General features: G+C 34.6%; 1 protein-coding gene and 1 non-coding gene across 2 annotated transcripts; one reads left to right on the top strand and one right to left on the bottom strand.

Moving 5' to 3' along the window:
• Positions 1–3,656: 3,656 nt before the first annotated feature.
• Positions 3,657–5,899, top strand: LOC120268632 (ferredoxin--NADP reductase, root isozyme, chloroplastic-like). The gene is made up of 6 exons (XM_039275947.1): positions 3,657–3,716; positions 3,847–3,922; positions 4,077–4,413; positions 4,499–4,652; positions 5,339–5,576; positions 5,671–5,899. The coding sequence occupies exons 3-6, from the start codon at positions 4,210–4,212 to the stop codon at positions 5,897–5,899; spliced, it is 825 nt and encodes a 274-aa protein (XP_039131881.1). The 5' UTR covers positions 3,657–3,716; positions 3,847–3,922; positions 4,077–4,209.
• An 8,258-nt stretch (positions 5,900–14,157) lies between these two features.
• LOC120269865 lies at positions 14,158–14,264 on the bottom strand. Its single transcript, XR_005539495.1, has one exon. It is a non-coding gene; the product is annotated as a small nucleolar RNA R71 (small nucleolar RNA).
• Between the last annotated feature and the right edge of the window lie 7,361 nt (positions 14,265–21,625).

The raw sequence follows: 21,625 nt of genomic DNA, 5'->3' as shown, positions 1-21,625 counted from the left end.
ATCTTAAATATGGTGGAGCTATTTTTAGTAAGTCTACAACATGGGGCCAAATATCTTGAAGATCTTGGTAGTATTATTCTTGGTAACTTGTTCAACTTGAAGACAAGATCATATCAAAACCATACTTAGAGAGATAGGACTGAAGACTAAATATGGTGGAGCTTATTTGAAGAAATATCTATTCATGGTATGAATGAAGGAGATATGATTTGAAGAATCCTTGATGATTGAATTGATTGATTGAAGATCTATTATTGGGAAGATTTGAGTACCAAACATGGGTGAATTGAAGATCAAGTTCGGAGAATCTTTGAAGACCAAACTTGGAAGATTGAAGACTAAGTTTGGCAAGTTCCATGAAGACGGACAAGGACGTGCGCCCCTTGCGAGGGACTGCGTGATGAGGAACTGAGGAGGTAGGCTAGTTGGCGACAGTTGGGATCGGGAGATTTGGCTGCATCGACTCGGACTAAGCATGACCGGGAGGTTGATGGGTCTTGAGGTCGTCCGCAATGTAACCAGAACTTAGTCAAATCAGCAGTCAGGGACATGTTGCAACTTATGTTACAACAAGAGTTGCAACAGCTAATTTCGGAAGGTTTTTAAATTAGTAGCCGCAGAGATTCCAAAAGAGGTATGTGCTATATTTGGGACGTTGAGGTGTCTATATAAGCTACCTTGCTCATAGATTGTAAGTGTGACCGGAGCTAGAGAGTGTGGGTGCACAAGATAATCTAGAGAGGGTAGTGATCTTTGTTTGTGAGCGTTGAGTGACAAGTGTTTGTACTCATGTATTTTCCCCAAACATAGGCGAGTGGACGCCGAACTAGGTTACCAACGTCGTGTGTCTCTTTCTTGTTTGGTTTGTATATGCTTGTATGAGTGTTTGAATGTTCCCTAAAACCCGCAAACCACACCGATGGAACTAACACCTTCCTTTAATGAAAGCTGACTGGGAATCATCTACCAAATCATTAATGACTTTGCTTAATTTGTTGGCCAATAATTTGGAAATAATTTTGCAAGAAGAGTTCATGAGGATGATGGGACCAAAAATTTGAGATGATTTCAGGGGAGTTCTTCTTGGCAATAAGACCTATGTTCACCCAGTTTAGACTTTCAAGATTTGCTCTTCCTTCAAAGAAATTAGTGCAGAGGTTGACAAGGTCATCTTTTACCAAGGACCAATGTTTTAAACAAATGTATATCAATTTTTTCTAATTGTATATGTGAAAAAACCCTTCACCATAAATACATATGTATGACAGTAAATGTTAAACAAGCAACAACAAAGGACCATATTTATATCTCCCTACCTATATATGTCAATATTGTTGTCATATAGTTGGTTAGAAATATAATAAAGAGAAAAATGTGATGCCAGCAATGAATTAAAAACCGGACCGGACTGGCCGTTTCAACTGGGAACCGACCTGTAAACTGGTCCGATTAGTCACATAAACCATTAAAGAACCGGACCTGCCGGTTCAACCGGTGAACCGGTGAACCGATTGGACCCGACCGGCTAATTTATTAATTTAAATTATTTAATTGGTTTAATTATTTTATAATTAAAAACTTAAATAAAGTTAATAACTCATTAACTCAGTCCAAATTTCAAAAAGGCTAAAAAGTCAAAAAATAAAAAATAAATAAAAGCAAGATGCATAAAGATATTAATATATTATGATTTATTATCATTAATTTATTATGATTAACTTATAATTTTACACTAATCAATAATTAAATCATTAAAGTTAAAGTGTTAAACTAAACATTTGAAAGGTTTGGTTTTTATTCTTTAATCATTATTGTTGTTGTTGTATATTTGCATACTTATATTTTATTTAATTTTTTATTTTTCAATATTTGTTGTATAGTTGTATCCTTGTATATTTGTATTTTGAAAAATTTTAATTTTATGTAAAGTTGAGATTGTGTGACCTTATAAAGGTAATTTAACTTTGCAATATGTAATTTTGTATCTTTTGTATTATTTTTCCTTATTTTTGAAATTATTTTTTACTTATTTTTAATGTTTTTTAATTTTTAAATATTTATTTATTTGAAAAAATTAAATCCGGTTGAATTGGCCGGTCAGGCAACCGGTTCAACCGATTGGACCAGAACCGGTTGCCTAACCGGGTCGACAACCGGTCCGGTTATTAAAACATTGGATGTCAGAGTGGATGGTGAGAAACAGAGGACAATATCCTGATACGTCTTGTCAATTTAAAATAGAAAAAAATTGTCTTTTTACTTTTCAATCAATTTAATTAGTTTTGTGAAATTTTTTCCTTTAAAATATATTTAAAATTTGTCGTTTCTCACTGGTTACTAGTTTTTATTTAACTCACCATACTAGACAAGTCATGATGATTTTTTTTTTCTCTACAATGTGAAAAAGACATCTTAAACATGCACATTTTATTATTACAACTCAATCGTACATTAAGAGGAAGTCAAACTCTCGATCTCTCATATGGGAATTAGAGCTTTAACCAATGTTTTGTTTTGTCAGATCCTTAGGAAGAAATCCTCTTTACACCGAAGGACCTTTGTCTTCTGTTTTTCTTTTATCGTTGTATATATCTACTCACAATGGATCTTCTTATATTTGTTTTTTTCTTTTGTATTTGTTTTGGTTCTAGATTTCTGTACTTCTTGTTTTGCTTTTTAATACTACTGTATATATATTTTAAATTTTTTTCTTATTATTAACATATTTCATTTTTATTGATATTAATTTGGGCATTCATCGATTCAAATAAAAAGTAAAACCCGCCCAAAGTTTTAGGTGTTCACACCGAAGATCCATTTGTTAGTGTCATGTGTGTTAACACTAATATTTTTTAGGTCAAAATATCAAAATGGTCCCTCTATTTTGCGTTTTCCGCCCTTTTAGTCCCTATAATATAAAATCCGCCTTTTTGGTCCTTGTATTTTCACATTTTAATCTTTTTGGTCCCTCTAATTGACGGATCTACCCTTTTGACTCTTCCAGTTGATGAATTAGAGGGACCAAAAAATAAAAATGATAATATCGAGGACCAAAAAGCAAAGATTTTACTAAAGGATGAAAATGTGCAAATATAAGGACCAAAAGGGCGGATTTTATATTAGAGGGACTAAAAGGGCGGAAAACGAAAAATAGAGGGACAATTTTGATATATATACCTATTTTTTATATATGTTGGCACTTATATCTATGCCCGATCTCATATACATAGGACTAGAGTTTGGAGTTGTATAGGCTGACCATCATGAGTTCTAGGCATTCATCGATTCAAATAAAAATAAAAAAAAAGTAAAACCAGCCCAAAGTTTTAGGTGTTCACACTGAAGATCTATTTGTTCAGAGTCATGTGTGTTAAAACTGAAATTATATATATATATATATGTTGGCACTTTTATCTATGACCGATCTCATATACATAGGACAAGACTTTTGAGTTGTATAGGTTGACCATCGTGAGTTCTAGGCATTCACACACATAATTGATGAGCATCACCATAATTGATGATTTGTTTAATGATGAGTATTAATTTTGCACCATAATTGATGATTTTTTTAATTTATGGACGAGTTCCGCGGCCCTCATTTCTCTTCTATATATAGGTTTAGGGTTAGGACTTTGGAGTCACTCTTTCTTTCACTCTTCATACAATTGTCTGTAGTTTTCACTGTGTTGTTGAAACTCCGAAATGGCTCTCAAGTATATATCCATATATATATATATATATATATATTTCACTAATTAACATCCTATATATGTATTATTCATGATATACATGTGTCGTTGGTTATTCATGTAAAGTTAAGGTTTTGGTTGTGTTTGATTGCAGGGCTGATCTTTGCAGTGTCATGCATGCTAAGATGCTCCCTGGGAAGTGTTTAAGGTTCAATCACTCTGGTTCACGGGTAAACATCTTGAGCCTTTTATATTAATTCTCTCTGTTTGTTGTACCTTGTTGTAACCTTTTTTACCTTTTTGGTGTGTGTATGTATATGTGTCTATGACCTTGGAAGCCATAGTTAAATGTGCGGTTGTAGCTCATTCATTCTTGTAATTCAGATTTTCAGTAATCTGAGCTTCAGAAACAAGGCGCCGACATCCCTGCCGTGTTTATCTTTGAGAAATGATAAACAGCATTCCAAGTATAATCACAAGGTTCTCTACATGTCTGCACGCCAAGCTACAAAATTGAATGCTGCAGTCATCCCTCTGGAAGCTGGGGAGACTAGAGAAATACCTTCGAGAGCTGACACGATTTACCAAACAACAGTTGTATCAGTGGAGACTCTTGTTGGCCCCAAAGGCGGCCTGGGAGAGGTCTGCCATATTGTGCTTGATCACGGTGGTAGTTTTAGTTTCGTGGAAGGGCCAGTATCTTGAAGTACATTTTCAGTCGGTGAGCTTGTTTGAGTATATGCCTTTCCACGTTTGTGATTTAATTTCTAATGTTTTTCTTTACTAATTATATATTATTCCTTCAGATCAAACGTGATTTCTCGATTGCATCATGTAGAGATGGAGATGTTTTTGATGGCAAGACACTTAGTTTATGTGTCCGTCGTGCGGAACTTTTCGCAGACAGTGTCAGTAACTATCTCTGTAACGTTAAAGCTGGAGATGTAGTTGAAATTTCAGGTTTGAAAATATTTTTTTTAAAATTATGTATTTACTATTTAATAATAAGACTTTCTTTCAAACTTTGTTAGAGATAATGGAAATATTTAAAAATAAGATATATTTAGATAATCTAAATAATTAACCATTAATTGGATTGCCCAATGATATAACACAAATTAAAGTGCAATAGGGGACAACAAGGGTTTGAATTTTTTCTCCCACAGTTTACTGAGAAGGTCCGTAAGCCATCATAATTGTTGGTGCACCTCCGTACTTGGCTATCTTTTTAGTAATCTCTTAAATAGGGGACGTTTATGGTCTATTCGTCAAAAAAAAATCTAAATTTTAGATATTATTAACTTGAGCACAATAAACTCGACACATTTTGAGTTTTTAAAGAATTCAATTCATGTGGACAATATATTATATACTTTGTTAAAATTTGGTGTTATTTTTTGGTATAATATCAAGATTAGTTCCTCTATTATTTTTAAATGGCCCTTTAGTTCCTCTATTTGCGCCAAACGTCCCTATATTATCTATTTTGCGAAAAAATAGTCCTTCCGCCAAACATCCGTCACATTTCCTGTTTGCGCAGCTGGCATGGCATTAATCACAGTTAATCAATATGTTTTCTTTCAAATCTTTCGCACTATAAATTTTTACAATTCTTTGACTTGTAATAAAATATGTTTTTACTACAGGCCCTTTAGGAGGAAAAATGGTATTCGTAGAAGATCCAGAAGCCAAACATGTCATGGTTGCAACGACAACTGGAATTGCTTCTTTCCGCAGTAACCTACAACGATTATTTGTAGATCCAAAATCAACCGAAACATTTAATGGACTGGCCTGGTTGATCCCTGGGGCTGACAATTATAATAGCCTCCTTTACAACGGGGAGTTCACTGAAATCCTAGATAAGAACCCTGACCACTTTAGGTACTTGGGATAAACGAACTAATCCTTCTTTTTGTTGTTGTCAATTCAATGTTTATTAATCATATGCAATTAATGATCATTAATTGAAATGCAGGTACGAGAGGGCCTTGCATAACTCTGTAGCCGACCGCATCTACGAGAACGGTGATGAAATTTTCACACTTTTGGATGGTAGTGCATACATATATTTCTCTGGATCAAAGACAATGATGCCTGGAATTCTGGAGACATTTCAGAAGATTGCTAATGAAAGAGGTGTGGATTGGCCAAAGATGCTAGCCGAGCTGAAGAAAACTAATCACTGGCGTGTTGAAGTTTACTAAATAGCTTCAACGCAATGGTTTTATGTTAAATTGGTGGCAATGATGACATTGGGTTATGCCTTTTATCTATTATTGTCTAATAAGTGCCACATGTGTCCACGTCTACATGGTTTCTGAGTATGGTGAAAAAATTAATAAATGTATTTCTGTCTTTTCTACACCCTAAATCCTCTTCTTCTTTGTTTACCTCTGTTGGTTAGTTGCATTCGCAGTGGACCTTTTCTTTATGTTGTACCTTTATTTTTTTTACTTTGTACGTTGTTTACTTTTTATTAATAAATTTATGGATTATCTACTTTTATAAAAAAATGATGTTTTTTTCTTTGTTTGTTTCTAATGGTAAAACAAAATTTTTAATAAATAGAATTTATATGTCATGAAATTAATTACTTTTGATAATAGATTAAAAAAGAGGGGCAGAATAAAATTAGACAGTTCACCAATAGCTCAAGTTTTCAAAGGTACAATTCCCTAAATACTTTCTCTATTTTTTCAAACTTATCTTTTTAGTCCATTAATTTGAAATGTAACTTTTTAGTCCCTCTAATAACTTTAAGTGAGCCCTGTCAGTCCCTTTTCTTGAGAGATTAAGATTAGGGTTTAGGGCTTAGGAGGACTATCATGGCTAAATTAAAATTGTAAATGGACTAAAAAGTTACAATTTAAATTAGAGAGACCAAAAAGGTAAGTTTAAAAAAATAGAGGGGTTGGTCAGGAATTAAATTTTAAATATAAAAAATTTAAGTTTTAAATAAATGAATATAAATAATTGCAGGTTTTTCCCATTAGTATATTGTTTTGATAAGTATGGACAAATAATACACACTCTCTTATATATATGCATTCTAAGCGGCAATATAGGACGTATAAGTTAATAAAGAGTTCCTTAAAATAAGGTAGCCGTCAATCTCACAAGGACCGGAGCTCCTTGTACTAGTTTCACTTTTATTATCTAGTCAATGGTTGTTAGATTACTTCTGAATTTATCTACACTAAGAAAAGAATGAAGACAAAGGACGATGATGAAATCTAAAGTTATGTCAATGTGAGAACATGGTACCTTGGGTGTGAATCCCTTTGAGACTACCTTGCATTTGAATTCTAGTGTTGAGTGTTCTAGGGCAGTGGTGACTTCTAAGTTAGATTAACCCTTTTCGCAAGGTGACTAAACCCTAATCCCATATAACAAAATCCATCACCCTACAATTGCATTAAAAGATTCCATGAATCATACTATTAGGTTTAGCCATAATCAGGAGAGTTAGACATGATTGAAAATGTAAGGAAAATCACCTTAATGCTTCTCCACTTATGGATGATAAACTCCCATGTGACCACCAACAACCACACCCCTTTTATCCTGCACCGAAAGTATTGATATAGTGGTATCAAGTCATCCTTGATCAGCTTCCTTTAATCTCTACTTCAAACTCTAGCCTCCTTTCGAAGCTTTGCCAAAAAGTTCCTTCAAAAACCTAACTATCAAGTTTGTAGGCAAAAAGATAGTACACCCTCGTGTTTGAGGTGTGCCTAACATATACTCTTTCCAAGCAACACTCAACACTCGAATCTTTGCAATTTTGGAATTCCAAAAGTCAGCACAACCGAAGAACATGCCCGTGCACTTTCAAGCATGCTTGTGCTTTAAGCAGAATGACTATGCTCTGAGTGTGCTTAAAAAAGTTCTTCACATTATTGATCTGCATGTCCTAATTAAGCACACTCATGTTTTTGTCGTGCTCTCTTCACTATAATTGTGCTTACTTTCTTGATCAGCTTTAATTTGTTCTAACTTTTACCTTTTTTGTCCCAAGTACCTAAATACTTGTTCATTCACCACAAATTAAAAACCCAACAAAGTGCCAAAATAACATAATTTATGCTAGAAGACAAGCTAAATGCACGAATTTATAATATGCAAATACATGTATTCATGCACTCATAGACAAATTATAGGATTTGAACCCTTAGCATTTGAGTTAGAAGGAAAATGCAATGTCGACTATCATATTATAGGTGTAGTTCTAATAGTATATGTCGAAAAAGATCTTGAAAAATAAGATAGATTTGCATACATACCACTACATAATTACATAAAATTTTTAGGGGCATACGTGAAAAAACTCTTAGCCGTGGGAGACTTAATTTATATTTATAAATTCCTGCCAATGTTTATGTTAGTTAGGCTTAATTTCTTTGCATAACTTTAATTGGCTTTAAACATCATATATCTGAAACTCATGAGCTATATATTGTTCTCTCTTTGGTTGTTGTTATTGGTGATGGTATTGCTTTGTGGCTTTTGCGACGTTTTTTAATTTTTCATTAAACATCCATTCTCCAAACATAGATCAGTTATGACTTTAGGTGATTAGAAAGTTCTTTGGTTGCATAATTCTGAGTTAGGAACCTATATATATATATATATATATATTTGGGAATCAGATAAATTGGTATAGACCCTTTGTTTGGCTCCTTCAGAAATCTTAACTTGCATGTATTTTCCAAGTTTTTCTTTGATGTTTAATGGACCCTGCAATTAGATAAAACAAATTAATTATGAGTTAATGATGTTCCTCTTGTTTGCCCCAAAACCATCGCTATTATTGTTTATCAAGGTCATGCATTTTTTTCCCTTGAAAAAAGTGGATAAACACCATTTAGGTCATATAAATCTCCTTAAGATTTTGTTTTTGACAATGTGGACAAGCAGCCACCACTCACACACCCACTAAATACTCAACTATCCTTTGGGAGGGAGTCAATTTCTTAACCTCTTGAATGAGAAATCTAATTAAGAGTAGCTTGGAGTCATTTTTAATAGTTTTTGTTTTTAAATACCAATTTTTTTGCTGCAGAAAAAGTTGTTGAAATGAGCTCAAACTTGAAGAAACCAAAAGGAAAAATAGGCCTACTTCTTGGAGCTGAGAACCAAATTAAATCAGCATATGACAGTATGGTTTTGATTAATTCCCAATGAACTATTGAAGTCCTCTTTTAAGTTTGCTAAAAAATTTGAATGCTCATGCAGTGTGTGTATTATTTGTTCATGATGACTGATAATTGTCTTTTTTTTATTTTTTTCCGTCTGCATACATGCAACGTGTTTGCATTTTTTGGTATATTATTAATTAAAATTTAATTTCATCTAAAAGCTATATATTTGATGAGACCTAGGTTTACCTATTTTGATTTATCCCCGCTAATTAAACAAACCAACCACTGTATAACAGTAGGATGGTAAAGGAGGCCATGTCATCTTGGTGTACATAATTGGGATAAATAGCAGCTGATACCATGAATGAGTTGGGAGTGATTAAAAGCTAAAGTTGTTGATGTGGAAAGACTGCTGATGTGGAGGATGGGAAAAGCTAAGAAGAACGTGAAGAATAACAAGACTTGGTCATGTTTGTTACCTAGTCTTTTGTAGTTTCCTTGATTTTAATGTTAGTTGTGAGATGTTGTTAACCATTGGATAAGTCGTTGTTATCATCTATAAATAATGAGAAGCTATGTGATAAGAGTTGTGTTAAATCAGTGCCATTGAATAAACAAGTCTCTTCCAAATATATCTTGTTTTCTCAACATTTGGTATCATAGTTGGGTTCTTATGGCCACCAACCGAAGTACTACAGTCAAAATCACTCAACCATCCTTACTATCTTCAAAGGAGAAGGTTATGACTACTAGAGTACTAAAGTGAAAACCATGTTTAAATCACAGGAACTTTGGGAGCTTATGAAGTATGGCTTGTCAGAGTCTGATGATGAAGTTAAGCTGAAGGAAAATAGAAGACGAGACTCCAAAGCACTATTCTTTATTCAGTAGGCGGTGTATGAGTCCATCTTCTCATATAGTAGCCGCCAATATGTCCAAAGAGGCATGGATGACATTAAAGACAGAGTACCAAGTGTCGAGCAGTGCTTAAAGATGAGAGAGAGCCAAAAAAAAATAGTTCAGAACCAAAATGATAAAGATGGAGCTCTCTCGTCATCAATCAACTAAAGACAGGCCAAACTGTAGACTTACTTAAGGGCACCTTACGGCCATAATTATAGTCGTAAGCCTCTTCCAGAGAACCTTGCGGGTATGGTTATGGCCGCAAGAAGGAGCGTAAAGATATTAAGAGGGACTTACGAGCAGGATTTACGCATGTAAGCTAGACCATAAGCATCATCTAAAGGAGCTTATGAGCAAAGCATACGCTAGTAAAGGCATTCACAAGGGGTATACAGAGAAGCTTATAGTTCAGCACTTACAATCGTAAGTTGGGCTATAACACAATTCAGAAAACCTTATGGATGGGACTTACGGCCGTAACTGATCCCGTAAGGCTCACAACCCATAATCCCCAGCTCCTTACAACCACGTCCTTATGCTTGTAAATAGCCCGTAAGCAGCAAGGCATAAATATTCTTGATGAGGGTTTCTAGGTCAACTTTTGTTCTATTGGAAAGCGAGGTTGAGGGGGAAGAAGAGAGGCAAATCTCTAGGGATTTGGAGGCGATTTTAGAGGGAGATTCAACCCATCTATCTTAGAAGAGAAGGATTATAACTGTCAAGATTAGCTTGGCGGCACCCGTGGAAGGTCCTCGGGCATTCTCCGACAATCATCTTGTGACATGATTGAGAAAGGTCTACTTTTATTCTATTTGTGTTTTGTAGTTTGGATACTTTTCCTCCATTAGTGGAGGGCTAATTTTGTAGATGTTCGAGCATAGTTGAACTCTAGGGTTTTATTCTGTTTGACATTGGTTGTAAATCTTGTTCATTTATTTGTTTATTAATTGCAATGCATGTTATTTGAATCCAATTGTGTTTTTTGTATAGCTTGATTGATATCAAGGTGAAAGCCCTACTTCTCATGTATGATGTACTTTGTGACGAGTACAAATGCCCACCTAGCATAGATATGCCGTGATTGTAGGGGATTGTGAGTAAGCCTAGCAATGGGATACTAGGGAGTGAGAGTTCTCCTCCCTTAATCCTCTCAGAGTAGATTAACAAGTGATTTCTTTGCTCTTTGTAATCATAGGAAATAGATTTTAGGAGAAATCGCATTCCTATTCTGTATGGGATTAGGGATAATCTCTTCACAAGAGAGATTATCTATTTCAGAAGTTCTTATTAATCCACACTGAGATTTCATGGGGTGTCTGTATCAGCACTGTATTGAATCAGTTACTAATTGCCGTCGAAAGAAGGGTTTAATATGTTTTAGGCTTTTTCTTGGTTCAAATAGAATTGCATATTTATAAAACCTTTCTCCTGAACTTAACATACCCTAGAGTGATTAGTACTAGTATTTTCAATCTTCCTTGTTTTCTTTACTCTTCCTACTGAGTTTGTTTACACACATCACTACTTTCATTTAGGCTAACTTTTAGAATAGGGATTAGTACTAGTATTTTCAATCTTCCTTGTGGATTGATACCCTGCCTTTATACACACTATTACTATTTGATCAGCTCGTACACTTGTGTCAGCCCCCATCAAATTTTGGCACCGTTACCGAGGAAGATTTGACATATTAGGAACACTTCGTGTATTCTGTCATTTTAGCCATTTATTTTTCTTTTTTTTCTCTTGTTTCTTTTCTTTATTTTGTTCTTTTTGATTTCTTTTCTCCTATTTTGATTGTAGTGCATGCCATCTAAGGGCATGTCAGCATGACTGGCAGAAGGTGAAGGTAGTGTTGAGAGAGTTTGGAACTAGATTGAAGATAACATTGTTGACTAAGACAAGTTCATTGATAGTGAGAGTTTGAAGGAGAATAGTCAGAAAACATGACTGATCAAAGGGATCGATAGAGGACCCTTTTCGATTATGCTTGTCCCACTCTGAATGGATCCCAATCTACTATAGTTCAGCCACAAATAGCTGCGAACAACTTCAAGCTTAAGCTAGCGTTTGTGTAGATTGTTCAGCAATCAATGCAGTTCCATTGTTTGTCGAAGAGGACTGGAACAACCACATTGGTGGGTTCCTTCATGTTTGTGACATGTTGAAGATGAACAACGTATCCAATGATGCTATTAGTGTAATACCCGGTATTCGGGTTGGATCTAACCTAAGAGGTAATTTGTTAAATTGTTGAATTTTTCTGTGGGCAAAATAGTAATTTTATTGATTTAGATAATAGTTAAAAAAATATAGATTTATAGTTAAATCTAAATTTTTTTTAAGCCTTTGGGCTTAAACCTTTCCTGTATCACTATAGTCCAATTTCTAGACTTTATAAGGGTGTTTTAAATTCTTTGGCCTTGTGTGACTATTTAATCAAATTTTAAAAGAAAAACCCTAGCTAGTTCTTTCGTCAGCCGAAACCTTTTTCTCCATTAGCGGCTGATCCTATTCCTTGTCTCCTTCCTTCTTTAAAAAGGTAAGAATTCATGCTTGAGTTTCTTTTAATTTGCTAGAGTTTGAAGATAAATGGTGTTTAATTTGGTTAATCATGTTGTAGTGGGTCTAAGCATGCTTTTATGGTTGGAATTTTTGCATCGTAGACCGTGCATTATTTTTTTAAACCTTGTTTAGAGAGAGAGGTTTGGATTCATATGCTCTATAAATTCAAAGTCTTTTGGCTGATTTTCTATATGATTAGGTAATTGTCTTAGAGGTTTAATAAATTTAATCTTCATTGATCAAATCATGAATTTGTCATGCACTTTAAATTAAGAATATAGTCATTTTAATTTTATATTTGAATTTTTTTAAAGCCAATATTTAGACATATTTAATTTTACTCATTCTTTATGCCAAAATAAATAATTTTGATCATTACACTTAATTAACCTTAGTTTAAAGAAGTGTTAACTAGAGATAGAAAAGTGGGGTTTCGGTTATCGTCTTTAACCGATCTAAGTCCAAGTAAGCTCCAATAGTTAATGTAATTCTTCATGCATTACTTGTAGGATTGATGTCTATTCTTTTTATGCTTACACACATCCTCAGTTAGGTTTTATTTTATTTTATTTTTATTTTTATTAAAAACCTTATAGGCAGTGAAACCTTTGTCAAAGGCAAAGTGTTTGTGGAGGAGTAGTCACGCTTGAGATCTTCGACCCATGGGTCTAAGCATCGTGAGTGGATACCTTCCTTGATAGTGTTTTAAATTGGTTTTATCTTTGTCTTCAATGAACTTTGTTTATAAAACAAGTTTTCTTTTATCGTGTTATTGCCAATAAGAAACATGTTTTAATATTGGTTTTATACTATCTATTTATAACGTGGTTTCTATTTGGCTTGCAAATATGGTTTGATAATGTGTTACGAAATCAGAGATTATTGTTTTTAGTGACTTGCCGGAAAGTAAAATATCATGTAATTATTCTTTTCAATTGTGTGTTTATATGGATATAGTATTTATGGATATAGGTGACTGCGAGCCTATGGCTCGGCTACTGCAGTAGTGGTATCCACGGTCCGACCTAGCGAGAGGCGGCGTGGTAGACTGGCTGTCGTATGATACACATTCAGGAGGCGCAGAGAAAACCTGAATTGGGAGTGGGTGGAAACATCCACTGATTCTGAGACACCGTGTTTCACCATCTGAGTAGACTCAGTGGCCAATGTCAAGGTGGGCTTGATATCTATATATATATTAGCCACTGGTTTTCATTTCTTGTGCTGAAACTATTTTTGAGATGTGTATTTCTTGTTGTTATATTTTATGATGTTGTATTTCTTTAAAAAAAATTTAGAACCCCATTAACTACTCACTGAGTAATTATGTTACTCATCTACTCTACTTATATTTTTCCCTCAGGTAGTAATTGTTAGAGTTGTGGCGCTTGGTCATTGTGCTGGGCTACACTTTCCTCTTATCTTTACTTTCTCATTTTTGGACTTGATAGTCCAATCCACTAATGTGTAATAAATGATTTGCCATTTGTTAGTTTTCAAGTTTTTTTAAAGCATTCCCTAAATGCTACAAATAATGATGTTATCTCTTTTTAAAATTTCTTTTTAAGTGAGTGTTGCATATGTTTTTAGTTGTGTTAAATGTTAGAGGATGTTTTGTCTTACGATATTCCTATATGAGGTGGGTGCTCATGTCACCTTGTTGGGATGTCGTGGCGATTTCCACATACCTTGGCAATGGGTCAGGGCATGACAATTAGACTCCAATTGTTCCCTTTTTCTTTAAAGGGTAGAGCCGAGCAGTGGCTACAAGCTCCTCCCCGTACTTCTATTATGACATGGGAACAGCTCATCGAGGCTTTCTCACTCATTATTTCTTGCCTGGGAAGACGACCAAGCTGCGTTAGGAGATTACTTCATTTGTCCAGTTGGATTCAGAGTCACTTTTTGAGGCCTTGGAGAGATTTAAGGATTTGTTGAGGAAGTGTCCTCACCACAACCTCCCAGAGTGGATGGAGGTACAAATATTCCACCAGGGCCTCAACCAAAACACTCATCAACTTATAGACTCAGTATCAAGAGAATCACTTGGCAATATGACCTCAGAGATGGCCAAACAGTTGATAGAGGATATTACTATGAACAACTACTAGTGGAATTCTAGGGGAAAGTCAGTTAGCAAGCCCACTTTAAAGTACTAGTACTCTTAATCTTCTCTGTGGATTGATACCCCCCTTTTGAGCACTTTATTACATGATCGACACGTAGACTTGCATCCGTATTAGCGCTCCCTCAACCTCTTTCACTTAAGCTAGATCTTAGTGATGAGTGTACAACATGCATGTATTTTATACCAATTTGTACACTCATGTGGCATGTATTAAGATTATATTGTGAAATTTGATGCTAAATCTAGTGTGTTTCATATTTATAGGCTTAGGGCAGCGCTTCAAAATGAGAGAGAGCAAAACAAGCATTACAAACCTTAAACGATGAATATGGAGCTCTCGCGCATCATTATAACAAGACAAGGCAAATTGGGTGGCTTATGGACAGCTTAAGGCCAACCTTGCGGTTATAAGTCAATTCCAGAAGATCTTGCGGGCATGCTTATGCCCACAAAGGGATTCAGAATCAATTTAGAGGACCTTACGAGCACGGCTTACACCCGTAAGGACCATCCAGAGGAGCTTACAACCATAGCATATACCCATAAGGGCGGTCGCAAGAAGCAGAATAGTAAAGCTTATGGTCCAACGCTTACGGCAGTAAAGGGGACCACAACACATACAAAAGACCTTACGGACGGGACTTACAGCCGTAAGTGTTCCTGTAAGCAGCCCATAAGCAGTCGGGTATAAATAGAACTTATAAGGATTTTCAGAGCATACTCTATTCTATCCTTTTATTCTTTGGGGGCGATTCTTGGAGGGAAAAGTGAGAGAAGAAAAGAGACGAATCTCTAGCACCTAAGAAGCAATTTGGAGAGGGATTTAGATCTATATTAAAAGTGCTTGAAGATTGTAGCCATCAAGCTCATCTTGGCGGCGTGCGTGGAAGCTTTTCAGGTAACTTCTCAGGCGATTCTTCATCCTAGGGATTGAAAAAGGGGTTTCCATGGCTTTAATGTTTTCCTCCATTATTTGTATCTTAAATGCTTGCCCTCCATTAATGGAAGGCTAATTTGTAGTTGTTTGGGCATAGTTGAACTCTAGGGTTTATATTCTTGACTTTGGTTGTTGGATCTTTGATGCTTTAATTGATTTCTCATTTGTAGTCATATCTATTTGAGTCTAATTGTGTGATTGAATGATTGATTGTTAACAAGGTGAAAGCCTTAGCTATCATACTTGGTATTGCTACGTGACGCGAAGAAATTCCCACCTACCATAGACTTGCCGCAATTCAAGAGGATAGTGGATACACCTCTGGTTAGGGTATCTACGAGATTTTGTCTACATCTTTCAGAGTGGATTAGTGATAATTTCCGTGCTCTTTGCAATCATGTGGAGTGTATTTTAGGAGAAATCATATTTCTGCTATGTATTCAGATTAGTGATAATATCTCTTTTGGGGAAGAGAGTATCAACTTAAGAGATTTTCATTAGTCCACAATAAGGTTCCATAGAGTGTTAATGCGATTGTGTGGATGTTTGTATCAGCTCTGAATCTATTCAGTTATACTTCACCTGAGAAATAAGGGTTTTGTATAATTCTAAAAATCTTTCGGTTTAAATAGGATTGCATGTTTAGACAACCATTGTCTTGTACCTCATAACCCTAGAGTGATGCTATGCGCAGGCATCATTTTCTTCCTTGAATTCTCTCCTATTATTTCCCATATTTTCTTATTTTTATTTGCTTTTGTTTACATACGCAACACTTGATCTTTTACGCTATTTTTTGGGTTTAGAGTCATTACTAGTAATCACTTTTTTCCCTATAGACCGACACTCTACACTTACGCATATTTTATTACGCAATCGGCATGTACACTTACGTCCCTATCATTTAGACATATACATCAAACATACATTAAGCTTTACATAGACAAATCATCAACAAAATCTCAACATTGAACATAAAATAAAGAAATTCAATAGCTAATCAGAGATTACTACCAAAATAGCTATATGAAAAAAGATATCATCAGTCTATTATAGAACAATAATTAAAGCCGATTTAGGAGATCAAGTTCATTAAGAAGTCCGGATCTTAGATTGTGTGGCCCCTACTCCAAGACCTATTTAACCATTTTTAAAGAAGACAAAAAAAGACATTTTAAGGTACATGTAATTTTTTTATTATTTTTTATAAAAGTTGTGTGGGCCCCAGTCTTGTTTGTCTCCATTTGTTTGGAACCAAGCCCAAAGCCTGGATTCAAGGAAAATTTTGTAGTTTCCCAATTGTGTAAACCGTGAATTCATGAAGCTTTGTTTTAAGCTTTTGTTGCAATAATGGTTTTGGAGCCCAGCTATAGACATCCTTTCTTCTACCCACTGAGAAAGTTATGCATGTTAGAGCTCCTTTAGTAAGAAGAGAATGCAATCCTTTAGGAGAGGGAGAAGATAGAGTTCATGTCTTGATCTAAGTATAAGACCTTGCTCTCAAGATGAAAATCCATTGGTGATCTAAGTGAGATGCTTTTCTACATGAGTATTACTATCACCGGAAGTTAAACTTCGGCAAGAGGTTAGCATCATTCTTCAAGAGTTTTCTCACTTAGAGAGAGAGAGAGAGAGAGAGAGAGAGAGAGAGAGAGAGAGAGAGAATTCTGGTATTGAAAATCCGGCGAAGCTCCGGCGATGCTCCGGCATGGAAACTTGATAGAGGGAATGGTTGGGTTTTGGACACATGAATGTTGGAAGAAGCTTGATTTCATTAAATCTAAAGTATGGTGGGTTTCTACTCTTGCTTCTTTGGTGTCCATTGTTGGAGGTTGGAGAGATGTGATGGAATTATGATGATAAAGACATGAGGTTATGGCTGCATAATGCCTTGTTGGTGAGCATCTAATGTTTACTTAAAATCATTATTTTTGTTTTTAAGCATTTGTGACAACTGCAGCCATTTGAGTATTAATCCTTGCATATCTTTTGCATGAAAAACTACAGCCTTTTGTTGGTATACATATACACTTATATTTACATCAAAAAACCGCAGCCATTTGAGTGTTTATCTTTTGCATATTTTTTTGCATGAAAACCTGCAGCCTGTTAATGTTTTTTTGAACCCATTAGAAACCCAAGCTTTATGCTTGTAAATTAGTTGTTTTGCATGTCTTCTTATTTCTTTCAAGCATGCTTAAGGGCCAACTAGTACATGCTTAGAAGAACACACTCACCTTCTAAATTCTGCAGCCTTAGAATGTGTGTTTTTGCATTTAAAAGTGACCTTGCAATCCTTGGGTGATCTTAGGTAGTTGCTTTGATGATGACCAACAACCCTAGTTTATGTTGTTCATTTTATGTTTTGATTGGTTCATTCTTTCTTGAGTTGTAATGGTTGCCAATCCTTGGGTTATAGGACCACTTGAGAAGTGGCTTTGGGTCTTCGCATTGTGTCTTGGAGTAGAGTATTTTCGAGGTAAGTAATCCACACATATTATTTTGACAAGTTTTAATTGCAAAATTTCTAATATTATTTGATTATATATTGAAAATATCCCAAGAGTGGGAGCCTGCAACTATTTTGTTTAAAGGATTATTTGATCACTTTTGGATTTTAAATTTTGGTATGTAACTTTACACTATTCTTTTAGTGACTTTTTGCATATGTATCTTGAATATGTAGAAAATTATGAACTTAGCTTTCGAAACTATTTTGCTATGAATATCAGGTAAGTAATCTACCGATAACTCCGTATTTTCAATACTTGGGAAATTATTTTATTTGATAAAATAATTATCTAGTATTTTGTTATTTTATTTTGAATATATGTTATTTTGTTAATATTAAAATTATTTATTTGGAATATGTATTTTGAGGTATTTTCTTTAGTTAATTATTTTTATTTAGTTGTTGACTTGGTAAATCTACCTTGGTGTAATGTTAATTAAATGATCGCTATTCATTTTAACTTGGTTATTAATTTATTATTTATACTAAGTGTGCAATTACATTCAAATGATTACTTCAACATTTTTAAAATTTGTTGGTTTGTAGGCATGGGTTGATGATTATGCTATCTTTTGAATTGACTTAGTTAATTCCTTTATTTATTTATTTATTTATTTATTTATCTATTTATCTATTTATATAAGTATTTAATTTAGTTTTGAATGAGCTAGTGTTTTGAGTAATTTTAAATATTTCATGTGCTTAAATGTTTATATTTCATTTATGGTTATCGAGTTATTTTCCCTAAAGTGAGATTTTGATAATTATCTGTATTTTTTTTTTAATATATATGAACTTGAGGAAATTTTAGAAATTTCTGACCTTGTACTCTGCAAATATTTTGTATCTGAATGTTTTGGTCTCCAAATGAGCGATATGCAACCCTGTCAGTGGGGGGTTAAACCCTGACCTTGTCGACAAGTAATTTTGAGAAAAGAGATCGAGTTTGCACAGTGTCCGTTCGGGTGAAATAATCAACGGCCACCTGGTATTCAGTCTCGGGTCACCGAGGGTAAATAAATGATATCTGTTATTTTGGCTCGGGTCTGTCACCGAGGATAAACAAATGACCTTTGGCACTTACAGTGAATTTGGAGACATACACTTGAATTTGTTACTTTTTGGCTTTGCCGTTTTGGATTTTGAATTTCTGCAAAAACACAAATATTTGTCCTGCCTTGAAATTTTCTGTATTTTTGATATCGTATTTCTGGGTTTTGAATTCCGGTAAATCATATTTGTAAATATTCTTTATTAGAATATTTCACTTTGTATTTTGTTTTGTTTAAATTATGCTTTGAAGACCTATGCTCATTTCTGGCGAATAATTATTCGCAGTTCTGAAACCTGATAATCTTTTGATTTCAGTTATTTTGAATAGCGTTACTACTTGAGAACTATACCTCTGTTGAACTATTTATTTTGTATTTATTTAAACTTTGTTTAAACTTTGAATTATCCTTAATATCCGAATTCGAGATTCACAAAACCCCTATTGTTTTTAGAACAATTTCGGATTACTACTTGAGCTAGTGAGCTCATGGATTTGTTTTAAAATCCTTTTTCGGATCAAGAGTGGTAGACCGTGGTGGATCTTTGGAAAAGACCGCCTCAGATGTTGCTTGTCCTGTGTAAAATTGTAGTCCTTGTCATTGTCTATCACTATGTCCCTGTATTTTGTATTTTGGACTTAGATCCCGATTTTTGTGTACTTTGTAGAGTTTGTAATCCCGTAACTCGGTTGGGTTATTATAGTTTTACTTGTCCTGGATCGATTTTGAGGGCCTTGCAGTGCCTATGGGGCTCACGCCTGTGGGTCTCAGCGTCGTTTGTCTGCGCACCGGGTCTGGTGAGCCGGGTTCGGGGCGTGACAAGTTGATAAACCACCGATTTATTGAAGAAAAGAAGAAATAGGAGACAAAACCAAATAAGGCATTTTAATTTTAAGTTCACAATTTGTAATTTCAAAATAATGATAATATATATAGAGAGAGAATACGTCAACTGAGGACGTTTGTAGAACGTTCGTGGATTGACAAAAGTAAGAGAAAAGGGAGATGAGAGAGGCAAAGAATAATTTGGGTGAAGTGAGAGCAACAATAAGCATAACAGTCGCCGATGGGTTGTACTTTTGGATGAGGATTTTTTTGTGTTCGGATGACCGTTGGATTTGAATCCAATGGTTTAGCATGAACGTTCATAGATGACGTGGCCTCATATATATATATATATATATACAAACACACAACTACTCGATAAAGCTCATCATGAGCACTAGAGTCAAGTATTACTATACTTGAACTCAATTTACATGTCCATTCAAGCTCAACAAGTTGAGATCAAGTTTTCCACAATCAAAATAGAGTAACTTTAGCGATATAGTATCATTTACAACTTTTAAAATATTAAATATTTAAATAAATATACTTAATGATAAATTTATAAAAGTTAATATTAATTAATATTTATTACTCCTTTAAAATATAAAATTTTTGTTATTAAAATACTCAATTTTTTATTGACATTAATTAAGTTAAATATTCCTCGATTCAAATAAAAATTAAAACCCGCCGAAAGTTTTATCCGTTCACACTGAATTAGATCCAATTGTTCGGTGTCATCTGTGTTGACATTTAAATTTTATATGTTGGCACGCATATTAATATCCGATCTTCAGTCTCTTACTGAGATCTCAGCGTCATATGTGTTGACACTCAAATTATATGTATATATGTTGGCACGTATATCTAAGACCGATCTTAATTAATTATATAGAGAGAACAAGACTTCGGAGTTGTATAGGTTGACCATCAAGAGTTCTAGGCATTCACACATATATAATTAATGACCATTTTTGCACCACATAATAATTATTGATTTTTAATTAATTTGTGACAAAGTTGATCCCCGGCCCTTATTTCCACTCTATAAATAGGTTTAGAGCTTGGAGCCACTCACTCACCTTCAATCTTCATAATACTGTTGTCTCGGGTTTTCACTTTGTGTAGTTGAAACTCCGGAACGTCTCTCATGTATATATCCATTTCACTGGCATCCTTTGTATTATTCATGATATACAAGTTTGGTTATTTATGTCAAGTTAAGGCTTTGGTTGAGGGTTATTGCAGGGCTAAAATCAAGCCTTCAGAAGAAGCACCTTCGATCATCCACAAACCTGGCAAGCCCTACAGTACAAAAGTTGTATCCGTGGACACTCTTGTTGGCCCCAAAGGTGGGTTAGGAGAGATTTGCCATATTATACTTGATCATGGAGGACAATTTCATTTTGTGGAAGGCCAATATCTTGGTGTAATTTTACATCCGGTGAGTGACTCATGTTTGTGATTTAATTGTAAGCATTTCTCTACTAATTAATCATATTATCCTTGCAGGATGATGATGATAATTCATTGCATACCCCGTTTCGCGTTACAATTCATGCATTCTCCATTGCATCATGCAGAGATGGAGATTCTTTTGATCGCAAGAAACTCAGTTTGTGTGTTCGTCGTGCAGAATTGTCACCGCATAGTGTCAGTGACTTCCTCTGTAACGTTAAAGAAGGGGACGAAGTTGATATTATAGGTTTGAAAATAAATTCTTTAAAAGTTTTATGCATGTGTGATTACAAGCCTTAATTTGTTCCAGATTTGTTAGTGATATATAATATCAAGATTCAAAAATTATAAATCATGAGTTTAAAAATAAGATATACTTTCAATGTGTTTAATTAATTGTCTAGAT

Source organism: Dioscorea cayenensis, chromosome 9, assembly GCF_009730915.1.
Source record: "Dioscorea cayenensis subsp. rotundata cultivar TDr96_F1 chromosome 9, TDr96_F1_v2_PseudoChromosome.rev07_lg8_w22 25.fasta, whole genome shotgun sequence".
In the NCBI taxonomy this organism is placed as follows: domain Eukaryota; kingdom Viridiplantae; phylum Streptophyta; class Magnoliopsida; order Dioscoreales; family Dioscoreaceae; genus Dioscorea; species Dioscorea cayenensis.
Note: the sequence above shows the minus strand (reverse complement) of the source record. Positions and strands in the feature narration are given on the sequence as shown.